The sequence below is a fragment of the Symphalangus syndactylus genome, chromosome 12 (assembly GCF_028878055.3).
Source record: "Symphalangus syndactylus isolate Jambi chromosome 12, NHGRI_mSymSyn1-v2.1_pri, whole genome shotgun sequence".
NCBI classification, from domain to species: Eukaryota; Metazoa; Chordata; class Mammalia; order Primates; family Hylobatidae; genus Symphalangus; species Symphalangus syndactylus.
In genome coordinates, this window is record NC_072441.2 from 136,072,120 (window position 1) to 136,085,950 (window position 13,831).

The following is a 13,831-nucleotide window of genomic DNA, read 5'->3' on the forward strand; positions in this document are numbered from 1 at the left end:
ATATTAAATTAACTGTAGCTTCTCTGGGGAGGGGCATGTGGGGACAGGGACATTCAGGAGAAAGAGCCAAGGATGGTACAATTCTGCAGTCGTTTAAATTTTTTCAAGTAATTTTTCATTTAAGAATTTTTTTTTTAAAAGAAGGAGAAAGCTCCCCAGCATTTCTATTCTGTCGTTGGTCTTTGGAACTTCTGGTCTCGACAAAACTAGGGGTAGGAACCCGAGCCCAAAGGAGAGGCAGGGAACAGAAACAACCAGATTTGGGGATTGATGACGTGGCTGGGGACAGGGGTGGAGGTGGTGACAGCCCAAGAGAGGGTCAGCAGGTCAGGACCTGGCCAGGGCCTAGACTGGCAGAAGCTGGTGTCCAGGAGGCCTGGGCTGCTTGCTGGGACACATGCAGATCTCTGGGCGGGGGTAGTTTTCTCTGCACAGAACCCCCTGATTGCTGGTAGGTCAATGCTGTGGGATACCCTGACCTGAGTGGGGTTAGAATGTTATAGGTGAGCCAAGCATCTGCAGGAAAGGCACGGCTTCCACCAACAATTGCAGGTTGCTTGGTGTCAGCAACTATAGCTCAGGCCAGCACAGGATCCTTCCCCAGCCCTTCCCCCAGAGAAGCCAAGAAGATGGTGGGGTGGGCCAGTAGGTGAGCCTGACCTTGCCAGTCCACCTCTCAGTCAGTCCCATGGGGAGGGTTGCCTTTTATAAAGATTAGCAGGTATCCCTAGATGGATCCTCACTTTGACCAAGGTCTAACAGGAATTTGAGGCGTAAGTTACCCTGTGGAATTCTCCTCAGCTTAAGTAAGCTTATTGCAGCCAGCCTGAGCAAACTAGGAAACGTGGCCGGTGTTTTTCAGTTGGCCACACTGTCACCTGGTCTTAGATTTTAAAATCCAAAATTGTCAGAATGGAAGTGACCTTGAGGTCGTTCAGCCCAATTTCATGTTACAGAAGGGAAAACTGAGGCCCAGAGAGGAAAGTGCCTTGCCTAGGGTCACACAGTAGACTTGTGTGTTCCAGGGCTTCCTGCCACAGGTTACCAGACCCATGGCAGCCGAGGTGACTCCAGGCCTCCTGATCTGCCCTTGCTGGAAGAAACCCACAGACCGACCCCCAGAGAAAGTTGAAGCAAGCAAGCCAGGGAGGCAGCCGGCTGCCTGTAGTGAGGAGACCCAGGTGCTCAGCCCCCTGGCTCTCACCAGGTGTGCTACTCACTGTCCCACCTGCAGCCCAGACCTCTCTGCCCCTGTAGAGCTCCCAAGCAGGTCAAGTCAGTGTCAAGCAGCACCTGCTGTTCAGGAGGAATTGACCCCAAACAGCAGATCGAAGGACTCAGAAATGTCTTTAGTTTGGCTTGAAGACTTCCCAGCCCGCTCTCGTTGGGTCGGTCATGCCTCTTCTCTGGGAGTCAGTGTCTCCCAGAATCAAATGGCAATAAGAGGGATGCAAGTGTTGTGAGTTTGAGGACAGGAGTGTGCTCATGTGACTCCTCTATTTGGCAGTAATCGAGGCTAGAATTCAGGACACTGACAAGACAGAGCCCCTCTGCCATGGTCTGCACTGAATGGTCATTATCTCATGAAAATCCAGCGACCAAGAAGTACATTGGAGGCTGCAAAGTCTCAATCTCGTAAGAGAACCATCTAGTGTGGCTTCCATGGAGTCAGGAAGATGGATCTAGTGGCCTGGAAAGCTGTGTGCCAGGATCGTGATGATTTTCATCCATGATTATCAGTTCTAGCTTGTGCCCTGGGTTGGTATGAAGCATTCAATCTGAAAAGTGTCCCATAAAGTCAGATCCATCAGACCTGTCACCACCTGATCGCCTGCCTGTGTTCTTATCCCCACTGCTAGGACCACATGGCTCCAGCATGCAGGCCAAGGCTCTGCCCAACTCAAGAACCAATGCTTCCTCTGTTTGGGGGAACTCAGGTCTATCCCAGTATCCTGGTGGGTCAGCGTGACACTGGCTTCTGTGGGGGCCCTGCTTTGACCTCCGAATTCAACCTTGGTTCTCATTTCTTGAGCACCAGCTGTGTGCCTGGGACTTTACATACATGATAACCCCAGTCAGTCTTATGACAGCCTGTCAGCCTAAAGGCTGCAGAGCCAGGACTGGAATCTAGTCTAGAGATCTTTCCACACAGCCATGACAGCCCCTCCACAGAAATGCTTTCTCCAATAGCAATGATGTCTATTATTTATTGAATGCTTACTATATGTCAGGTGCCATGCCAAGCGATTTGTGTGAGTCAACTCAATTTAAACCACACATGACACTTTTACTGTCCCTGTTTTACAGATGGGGAGATTAAGGCTTAGAGGGGTGTCCAGATTAGGGGATCATCAGTTAGGAGATGGAGGAGCCAGGGTTCAGCTGCAGGCTGCCTGAGTCTCAAAGCTACCTTGGGAGTCACTGTGCTGTGTTGCTGCATGCATGGATTTACTGGCTGGATGCTAACCTTGCTACTGGTGCCTGTCTTGTGCTTTAGAACTAAACCCTGATCTGTGTTGCTACCTCTCCCTGTGTCCCCACTTACCTAGGCCTGAGTTCTGACAAACCCTTTTCAGCCTCCCAGACACCAGCATCACACTCCAATCCCCTGGATGAGTTAGTGTATTTGTTCAACTGCTCCAAAAGGAACCAAGTAACAAGCTCAAAGATGTATGTCTCTCTCAGGGGCAGGTGTCTTTGCTTCACGTTGTCTTCTTGTCTTCTTGTCCCACTGTTCCTTGGGGTGATGTTCTTGTCCATGTGGTCACAGTCGGCTCACCCCCGCCACATCCGTGTTCCTTCCTGACAAAATACAGAGGTGGAGGGCAAGCACTTTTCCTTCTGGCTGTGGCCTAGAAGTTGTATACATCATTGGCCAGAACTAGCTGCAAGGGAGGCTGGGAAAGGCAGCCTGTAGCTGGTGGCCATAGACCCAGCTTGGGGGCCTTTGATTACTACAAGAAAGAGAACCGGCTAATGGAAGAAATATTCAGTCTCTGCCACAATCCCTGTTCCCAGCCAGAGCCCCACCTTGACCTTGGCCTCTCTCTTTGCCCAGACATCCTTCTGTGACTCTCTGACTACCAATCCCTGTTAATCTCCAGACCCATATCCTTATATCTGGCTTGTTTTGCCACCACCTGAGCCCACAGCCACTTTTAGTATTTTTTTTGCAAGTGAAGAATTCTGCTCCAGCTTAAACACACACATGCATACATGCACACACAGAGTGTCGTACACAGAGATTTTTAGAAGGGGCACTGGCTTTGTTGCTAGGTCATTAAATAAGAATATTTACTGACTGCCTCCTCTTCAGCCTGTGGCCTTGTGCCCTGGGTTCCCAGGTATTAAAGTTAATAGGAAAGTTTTCTTATATTTTTGACATCAGTATGTTTTATTACTGCCAGTAAAATTTTGACCAGATTTTGGCATGTTGGGATATGTGGGAGTGTGTGTATAAGTAAATTACAAACAAAGAGCTGTATTAAGCCCCACCAGCCTGGGGCTAGCGTAGCCTAACAGCTCCTTGGACGTCAGGCCCCTGCCCCCATCTTGCCCCAGCCTTATGTAACTTTGACTGGGGACCCCAGCTCCTCAGTCTAGAGCCCAAGGCAGATTCAAGCTGGCCTCCTGCCAGGACTGGTGGAATCGTCCACCTGAGAGAGCCCATCTCCCACCCACCCTCTGGAACTGTCCTCTGGGGTGTCCACCCTGGGCCATGGTCATGTTGTCCTGATGCCTTCGATACAGAAGGTGCTTTCCAGTTTGGTTCCAGAGCTTCAGGCCTCCCTGCCTTGGCCCCAGGCTCCTCCATTACTTCCCACTCCCCTGAGGCTTTTGTGGCTCCAACCCCAGCAAGTCCCTATCTCCTTCCTGTTGGGCTGCTGCCACAGTTAGACCGAAGGAAGCTTCTTGAAGTGGGAGCTAATTTGTCAGGTATGCTAACCAGTTGGCTGCTGAAGCTCAGGTTCCCCTCAGGGTTATAAGCTGGTCTCTGAGCTAGAGCTCTCGGTGGCTGATAGTGGCCTCATGGCCCATTCTGTGACCATCAGTAGAGGCTGTCCATGCTCTTCTGGTCTGGGGTTCAGGCCTCTGTTGACCCAGCTCCTGGGCCCATTTCTCTGGTGACTTTTACAGGTGCTCTCACCAATTCCCTGGAAAAGTGGCTTTTTTCTTTATCACTTCAAGTTTGTATTAAAATTTCACACATACCCTCAGAACCACAGAAGGTAGAAAAGAACCATGTTCTTAGTGTCTGTTGGTCACAGTCATTAGAACGGTCCTTAGTTTATGCCGCACCACAATTGGAATCCATTCCAAGACAGAAGTCTCCTTAGGTCCTGCAGGTTCCCCTACATCTGCACCTGTGGTCCTGGCTGCCCTTCTCCCCCTGCCCCTCCTATTAAGCACTTCAGACCTGTCGTGATGTGGTAGAGCAGGCTGGCAGAGAGCACTAGTCGAGGAGTCCAAGTCCCAGTGTGGCTTGGGCTAGTCACTCTCCACCATGGCTCAGATGCCTGTGTGCAGAATGACAGGGTGGCCCCTCTGGCTCACAGGCCTCGCTGACTCTGCGCCCTGGCAGCCAACGGTGCTCCTGTGGCCTTTTTGCTCCCCACTCAGAAGTGTGGATAGGAGGCCTCTCCTTGGAGAAACACCATGTCCAGCCCACAGGTGCAGGCTGGACACTGACCCTGGGCAGGCAGTGCTGGCCCTGTAGTCACCTGATGATGCAACAGTCATCTCACTGTCTCCTTCATCTTCCCTGCCCCTCCCACCTGGCCCTGGGAATTGCACCAAACCCCAGCTGCTGGGCGCTCCGCCACCTGCCAGGGAGAGCCTTGTGGCTCAGTGAGGGGAGAAGGCAGGACTAAACAATGTAGGGTCCTGCCTGGCCAGCTGACCCCCACTCAGATTGATCATTTCACCACCCAGTCATGCCACAGGGTCCCATCCATCCATCGGAAGAAGCAAAGCTTACCACTAGCTAGTATTTCAGGGCTGCTCTCAGATCCTTGCATGAAAGGATCAATAAGAATAGTAAGTATAGCCAACCCTTGATTATCCACACATAGCACCCAAAGGCCTCTCCATCACAGTGCAGCCAGGCCGAGGAGGCCCAGCCCAGCCCGAAGAGCAGTTCTCTGTCTGTGCTGCAAACCATGTCTACCGTGTCTGATTTTTAGAAGGCTCAGCATTTCTGCCCACCTTAACTTAGGTAAGCAAGACCCGGGGTAAGGCTGCCAGGACGAGTTCCCCCACCTTCGCTGGGCTCCCCATTTCTTCTGTCCAGCAGCTGCAGTGTGGTTAGGACATAGGTTGAAAGGGCAACGCTGTTGTTCAGATGCTAGACAACTCCTTACTCCCCCTTGCTGTGGATACAGTGATGTTCCCTGGGGCCATGCTGGTGCTTCCATAGGACTAGGGACCATAGACTGCAGTGTCCATCATGCCACAGAAGCCACAGAGAACTTCTATTAATTGAGGTGGGAGATAGCCCTGGCTGGAGGGTCAAGAGGCACAGGATGGTCCAGCCCTGCCACCGTTCCTGTGTGCTTCTCAGGGAAAATCATATCACCTTTCTAGCCTTCAGTCTCCTCTGCCAAGTGAGAGGAATGGACTAGACAGTCAGTCTCTAAGAATCTATCAGAAGATCGTGGTGTAACTTTAGTCTCCATAGAAGAGATCAAAAGTTTGTACGAGACACCCAGAGACAGTTGGCACTTATGCCTAGTTTTGGCCATAAGGCAAATATTAATTGTAAGGGTAACCGTTTTGTCCTGGTTTGCCTGGGACTGTCCTTGTTTATTCCTGTTGTTCCTCCATGATTGTTAATAGTTGCCATTTCATTCTCCAAGTGTCCCAGTTTGGATGGTATCTTATATGGCCACCCTGTTGACTGAGATGTAATCTAATGAAATGAGATTTCCCTGTCTTCCCCACACTCAGCCTGCTTTGGTACAAGTCACAGGAGGCCTTTGACTGCTCATAGGAGAATCTCTGCTGATACGCGGTCTTTCACTGACCAACATCAGTCACTGTATTTGCACCATATCCAATGACTAGAGGGATATCATTGAATCCGTCACTGTATTCAATGACCAGAGGGGTGTCATTGAAGACAAAAATGATCTCCTGCATCATTCACTGCTCCTGACTGAAGTGCTACATGAAAAAGTTTTGCAAGAAACTTAGATGTTCCTTCTCTCTGGCTATAAGACTCCGTAATGGACCAAATCTCCCTTTTCTCCTTGGCTGCCAGGAAGCTCATATACAAATGCATAGCTGAATTATAGAAACACCATAAGTCCTTATTATTGGTATAGCAGTATTCTTTTTATCCCACCAATCCTGACTTTTTGCCTTATTTCCATTTTCTTCTGATTTGTTATTCTTATTTATAATTTTCTCATATTTATAGTTTGTCATTCTTCTATAAATATGGTTTTGTTATAGTTACTTTGAATTCTTTGTAGCACCAAGTAGAAAAGGAACACAAAAGGAGTGAACTTAGAGGATATGCTTTTTAGCTAAAAGATCAAATCACCTGTTCCTCCAAAGCATATCACAGTGTCCGAGGGCCCTGCCCTTTAAGAGACAATTATTTGAGTCTTAAAGACTTGTTCATCTTCTGAGCACCTGCAAAAATGTAGTAAGTGGAATTTTCAAGTCTGTATCATCACACACCTAGTGAAAAGCAGAGTGTGGGCATGAGGGGAGCCTGAGGGCAGGATGCTGGGGGTAGGGCATGCTCACAGGAGAAAAAGGAAGCACAGAGATGCTCATCACTCAGCCAGGGCCTCGCCAGGGGATGCCAGGGGATGGACACCTGAGAAGGGGCTGGGGAACAAACTCTGGCCATGGGAGGCCTGGGTCCAGGTGGCAACACTGCCTGTTAGCAACATGGGACCTTCAGTAAGCCACCTTCCTGATGTCCAAAGTCAGGTGGTTGGGTGAGTTGGAGTCCATGGTGACTCCAGCCTTGGGATTCCAGCCCTGCTCCTGGGGAGGAGGGCCCTGAGGATGCACCGGAGCCCAGGAAGCTTAGACTGCCCAGCTTGCAGCTGGCCCTAGGAGGAGGCACACACTTGGGGCTCCACGCAAACCGACTTGGCTCCTCCACTTGAGGGCAATGATCCCCATACTTCCATGGCATCCCCGGGGCACTGACTGGACAAGGAAAGGCTGCAAAGCCAGAGGAACCTCCCAGAATGATCCTCCTGGCAATTGCTTGGATCAAGCAAATGGTCACAGCTGTGTCAGATTGTAAGTTCTCACAGGCTGTGGCAGTAGTTTGCAGTTTTATCTTCAAACATGGGCTGGGGCGTAGGTTAGCAAGGGGGTAAAAAGCAGTGAATGTTGTCCCTCATGGACACTTTCAGAACCCAGGACCAGAGAGAAAAACTAACCTGAGAAAAATCTACCCCTTGGAAAACTCACCCCTGAATAACCCACAGGCACTTCCCTCCTGCACCAGCCACGGCCCCATCCAGAGTTCACCCAGCAGCATCTGCATCTCCAGTCTCACTGGGCCCACTGCAGCTCCGAGGCACAGTCGAGGCAGGATTTGTTATCTATTTTATCGATGAGGCAACTGAGGCTTAGAGAGCTCAGACCCACTCAGAGTGGATCACAAAACAGAGATGAGATCCCAGGCCTTCTGTCCCGAACCGCCCCGCAGTTCCCAGAGCCCACTTTGCCTTCTGTTCTCAACATCCCACATGGCCACAGTCCTCAGAAACACATTGGCATTCAGATCACCCAACACTGACGTGGGAGCGGGTGAGGAAAGAATTGCAGGGCTTGGGCATGTGGAGCTGGAGCCTGTGGTTCTGGTCGAGTTTCCCTGGTTAACTTTTGAGGGGTCTCAGCCAGGTGTGGCACCGAGTCTGGGCTGCCCAGGCTGTGCATGAGTCCCAGTAACTCTGTCTTCTCTTTTGTGTGTGTGTATTTCTGTGTGTGTACATCTATCACACAGACGAAGAGCGTGATTTCTACTCTGAGGCCGTTGATCTCCAACGCAGAACTAAAGGGGAGAAGAGCCACCCCCAGCATCCAGCGTGGCATATCTTGTGCCAGGACCAGGGATGACTGGGCCGTGGACACAGATGTCTCCAACCTTCAACCGTTCGCATAGCACACAGGGGACTCGTGGGGGCCACCTGCCACTGCCAGCTGAAACAATACAATGGCAATACTGACATCCTTCATGACGTTTTCCCGACAGACATTCAGGCAGAAAGTGCTGGTGCGTTTTCTGTCTGCAAAGTAGAGGGCCATGCCTCACCAATAGAATAGCTTGGGCCCTGATGACCTGCTCCGAGTCCACTCACAGCCAGTGACACTTGCAAAAAACTCCCAAAGCCGTCTTGGGTTTGGCTTCTGCAGCTCTTGACCAATGTGGCCAAAGCTGGACACCTCCTTGGGACACTGGGATTATTCGTAAATGCAGCCTGCCCTGACTCTCCCTGAATAGCATCTGAAGTCTTTGTGAAGGTCATGGATCCTGAACAAAGTGTCAAGGGCACCAAGAAGGCTGAGGGAAGTCCCCGGAAGCGGCTGACCAAAGGAGAGGCCATTCAAACCAGTGTTTCTTCCAGCGTCCCATACCCAGGCAGCAGCACAGCTGCCACCCAAGAGAGCCCCGCCCAAGAGCTCCTAGCCCCGCAGCCCTTCCCGGGCCCCTCATCAGTTCTTAGGGAAGGCTCTCAGGAGAAAACAGGCCAGCAGCAGAAGCCCCCCAAAAGGCCCCCCATCGAAGCATCCGTCCACATCTCACAGCTTCCACAGCACCCTCTGACACCAGCATTCATGTCGCCCGGCAAACCTGAGCATCTCCTGGAGGGGTCCACATGGCAACTGGTTGACCCCATGAGACCTGGGCCCTCTGGCTCCTTCGTGGCCCCTGGGCTCCATCCTCAGAGCCAGCTCCTTCCTTCCCACGCTTCCATCATTCCCCCCGAGGACCTTCCTGGCGTCCCCAAAGTCTTTGTGCCTCGTCCTTCCCAGGTCTCCTTGAAGCCCACAGAAGAGGCACACAAGAAGGAGAGGAAGCCCCAGAAGCCAGGCAAGTACATCTGCCAGTACTGCAGCCGGCCCTGTGCCAAGCCTAGCGTGCTCCAGAAGCACATTCGCTCACACACAGGTGAGAGGCCCTACCCCTGCGGCCCCTGTGGCTTCTCCTTCAAGACCAAGAGTAACCTCTACAAGCACAGGAAGTCCCATGCCCACCGCATCAAAGCAGGCCTGGCCTCAGGCATGGGCGGTGAGATGTACCCACATGGGCTGGAGATGGAGCGGATCCCTGGGGAAGAGTTTGAGGAGCCCACCGAGGGAGAAAGCACAGATTCTGAAGAGGAGACTAGTGCCACCTCTGGTCACCCTGCAGAGCTCTCCCCAAGACCCAAGCAGCCCCTTCTCTCCAGCGGGCTGTACAGCTCTGGGAGCCACAGTTCCAGCCACGAACGCTGTTCCCTGTCCCAGTCCAGCACAGCCCAGTCACTCGAAGACCCCCCTCCATTTGTGGAACCCTCATCTGAGCACCCCCTGAGCCATAAACCTGAAGACACCCACACGATTAAGCAGAAGCTGGCCCTCCGCTTAAGCGAGAGGAAGAAGGTGATCGATGAGCAGGCGTTTCTGAACCCAGGCAGCAAAGGGAGTACTGAGTCTGGCTATTTCTCCCGCTCCGAGAGTGCAGAGCAGCAGGTCAGCCCCCCAAACACCAACGCCAAGTCCTATGCTGAGATCATCTTTGGCAAGTGTGGGCGAATAGGACAGCGGACCGCCATGCTGACAGCCACCTCCACCCAGCCCCTCCTGCCCCTGTCCACCGAAGACAAGCCCAGCCTGGTGCCTTTGTCTGTACCCCGGACGCAGGTGATCGAGCACATCACGAAGCTCATCACCATCAACGAGGCCGTGGTGGACACCAGCGAGATCGACAGCGTGAAGCCAAGGCGGAGCTCACTGTCCAGGCGCAGCAGCATGGAGTCCCCCAAATCCAGCCTCTATCGGGAGCCCCTGTCATCCCACAGCGAGAAAACCAAGCCCGAACAATCACTGCTGAGCCTCCAGCACCCGCCCAGTACCGCCCCCCCTGTGCCTCTCCTGAGAAGCCACTCAATGCCTTCTGCCGCCTGCACTATCAGCACCCCCCACCACCCCTTCCGAGGTAGCTACTCCTTCGATGACCATATCACCGACTCTGAAGCCCTGAGCCGCAGCAGTCACGTGTTTACCTCCCACCCCCGGATGCTGAAGCGCCAGCCGGCAATCGAATTACCTTTGGGAGGCGAGTACAGTTCCGAGGAGCCTGGACCAAGCAGCAAAGACACAGCCTTCAAGCCCTCGGACGAAGTGGAACCCAAGGAAAGCGAACTTACCAAAAAGACCAAGAAGGGTTTGAAAACAAAAGGGGTGATCTATGAATGTAACATATGTGGTGCTCGGTACAAGAAAAGGGATAACTACGAAGCCCACAAAAAGTACTACTGCTCAGAGCTTCAGATCGCAAAGCCCATCCCTGCAGGCACCCACACATCTCCAGAAGCCGAAAAGAGTCAGACTGAGCATGAGCCGTGGTCCCAAATGATGCATTACAAACTGGGAACCACCCTGGAACTCACTCCACTGAGGAAGAGGAGGAAAGAGAAGAGCCTTGGGGACGAGGAAGAGCCACCTGCCTTTGAGTCCACAAAAAGTCAGTTTGGCAGCCCTGGGCCATCCGATGCTGCTCGGAACCTTCCCCTGGAGTCCACCAAGTCACCAGCAGAACCAAGTAAATCAGTGCCCTCCCTGGAGGGACCTACGGGCTTCCAGCCAAGGACTCCCAAGCCAGGGTCTGGTTCAGAATCAGGGAAGGAGAGGAGAACAACGTCCAAAGAAATTTCTGTCATCCAGCACACCAGCTCCTTTGAGAAATCTGATTCTCTCGAGCAGCCGAGTGGCTTGGAAGGGGAAGACAAGCCTCTGGCCCAGTTCCCATCACCCCCACCTGCCCCACACGGACGCTCTGCTCACTCCCTGCAGCCCAAGTTGGTCCGCCAGCCCAACATTCAGGTTCCTGAGATCCTGGTAACCGAGGAGCCTGACCGGCCGGACACAGAGCCAGAGCCGCCCCCTAAGGAACCTGAGAAGACTGAGGAGTTCCAGTGGCCCCAGCGCAGCCAGACACTTGCCCAGCTCCCGGCCGAGAAGCTACCACCCAAAAAGAAGAGGCTGCGCCTGGCGGAGATGGCCCAATCATCAGGGGAGTCCAGCTTCGAGTCCTCTGTGCCTCTGTCTCGCAGCCCGAGCCAGGAAAGCAGTGTCTCTCTGAGTGGGTCGAGCCGCTCAGCCTCATTTGAGAGGGATGACCATGGGAAAGCCGAGGCCCCTGGTCCCTCATCTGACACGCGCCCGAAACCCCTGGGCACCCACATGTTGACTGTCCCCAGCCACCACCCGCATGCCCGAGAGATGCGGAGGTCAGCCTCAGAGCAGAGCCCCAACGTTTCCCATTCTGCCCACATGACCGAGACACGCAGCAAATCCTTTGACTATGGCAGTTTGTCCTTGACAGGCCCTTCTGCTCCAGCCCCAGTGGCTCCACCAGCGCGGGTGGCCCCGCCAGAGAGAAGAAAATGCTTCTTGGTGAGACAGGCCTCTCTGAGCAGGCCTCCAGAATCTGAGTTGGAGGCTGCCCCCAAGGGAAGACAGGAGAGCGAAGAACCACAGCCCTCATCCAGTAAACCCTCCACCAAAAGCTCATTGTCCCAGATTTCCTCCGCGGCCACCTCACATGGTGGGCCCCCGGGAGGGAAGGGCCCAGGGCAGGACAGGCCCCCACTGGGGCCCACTGTGCCCTACACAGAAGCACTGCAGGTGTTCCACCACCCTGTTGCCCAGACACCCCTGCATGAGAAGCCGTACCTGCCCCCACCTGTCTCCCTTTTCTCCTTCCAGCACCTCGTGCAGCATGAGCCAGGACAGTCTCCAGAATTCTTCTCCACCCAGGCCATGTCCAGCCTCCTGTCCTCACCATACTCCATGCCCCCACTTTCTCCCTCCTTATTTCAAGCCCCACCGCTTCCTCTCCAGCCTACTGTTCTGCACCCAGGCCAACTCCATCTCCCCCAGCTCATGCCTCACCCAGCCAACATCCCCTTCCGGCAGCCCTCTTCCTTCCTCCCCATGCCATACCCGGCCTCTTCAGCACTCTCTTCTGGGTTTTTCCTGCCTCTGCAATCCCAGTTTGCACTTCAGCTCCCTGGTGATGTGGAAAGCCATCTGCCCCAGATCAAAACCAGCTTGGCCCCACTGGCAACAGGAAGTGCTGGCCTCTCCCCCAGCACAGAGTACAGCAGTGACATCCGGCTACCCGCTGTGGCTCCCCCAGCCAGCTCCTCAGCACCTACATCAGCTCCTCCACTGGCCCTGCCCGCCTGTCCAGACACCATGGTGTCCCTGGTTGTGCCTGTCCGTGTTCAGACCAATATGCCGTCCTATGGGAGCGCAATGTACACCACCCTTTCCCAGATCTTGGTCACCCAGTCCCAAGGCAGCTCAGCAACTGTGGCACTTCCCAAGTTTGAGGAACCCTCATCAAAAGGGACGACTGTGTGTGGTGCAGATGTGCATGAGGTTGGGCCCGGCCCTTCTGGGTTAAGTGAAGAGCAAAGCAGAGCTTTCCCAACTCCATACCTGAGAGTGCCTGTGACATTACCTGAAAGAAAAGGCACTTGCCTGTCATCAGAGAGTGTCTTGAGCCTGGAGGGGAGTTCATCAACAGCAGGGGGAAGCAAACGTGTCCTTTCACCAGCTGGCAGCCTTGAACTTACCATGGAAACCCAGCAGCAAAAAAGAGTGAAGGAGGAGGAGGCTTCCAAGGCAGACGAAAAACTTGAGCTGGTAAAACCATGCAGTGTGGTCCTTACCAGCACCAAGGATGGGAAGAGGCCAGAGAAATCCCACTTAGGCAACCAGGGCCAAGGCAGGAGGGAGCTAGAAATGCTGTCCAGCCTGTCCTCAGATCCATCTGACACAAAGGAAATTCCTCCCCTCCCTCACCCTGCATTGTCCCATGGGACAGCCCCAGGCTCAGAAGCTTTGAAGGACTATCCCCAGCCATCTGGCAAACCTCACCGAAGAGGGTTGCCCCCACTGAGCGTGAAGAAAGAAGATTCCAAGGAACAACCTGATCTCCCCTCCTTGGCACCTCCCAGCTCTCAGCCTCTGTCAGAAACGTCCTCCAGACCAGCCAAGTCACAAGAAGGTACGGACTCAAAGAAGGTACTGCAGTTCCCCAGCCTCCACACAACCACTAATGTCAGTTGGTGCTATTTAAACTACATTAAGCCAAATCACATCCAGCATGCAGATAGGAGGTCCTCTGTTTACGCTGGTTGGTGCATAAGTTTGTACAACCCCAACCTTCCGGGGGTTTCCACTAAAGCTGCTTTGTCCCTCCTGAGGTCTAAGCAGAAAGTGAGCAAAGAGACATACACCATGGCCACAGCTCCGCATCCTGAGGCAGGAAGGCTTGTGCCGTCCAGCTCCCGCAAGCCCCGCATGACAGAGGTAAGTTCAGCCTTGTTTTTCTTCTCATCACTGATTTGCAAAAGCCCTTGGTGAGCTTTTAAAGCCACTGCATCCTCAGGTTCCAGTTGCAGAACTAGAGCCAGATGAGTAGTCAGATTTCCTCTCTGAAAGCTGAGACTGGTCACCTTACAAGGAAACATGTTTATTGAGTTTATTTGTCACTGTATCCCTCATATCATTGGAATAGATACACTTCAGTAAAGTTAGCCATAAAGTTATCCTGCTCTCCCATGAATTTCTGTTGTAAAATCAA

The 13,831-nt window shown here is 53.1% G+C and overlaps 1 protein-coding gene across 8 annotated transcripts in view; it reads left to right on the plus strand.

Moving 5' to 3' along the window:
- HIVEP3 (HIVEP zinc finger 3) overlaps nt 1-13,831 on the plus strand; it is a 527,761-nt gene that overhangs the window by 442,453 nt on the left and 71,477 nt on the right. For 7 of the 8 annotated variants that reach the window (XM_063625158.1, XM_063625161.1, XM_055255397.2 and 4 more), the window contains one exon: nt 7,976-13,557. In XM_063625158.1, the coding sequence (XP_063481228.1) occupies nt 8,497-13,557 (5,061 nt within the window). In that variant the 5' untranslated portion in view covers nt 7,976-8,496. Of the gene's footprint in view, nt 1-4,784; nt 5,216-7,975; nt 13,558-13,831 lie in introns of those variants that run through there. The other variant, XM_055255398.2, reaches the window with a different exon arrangement.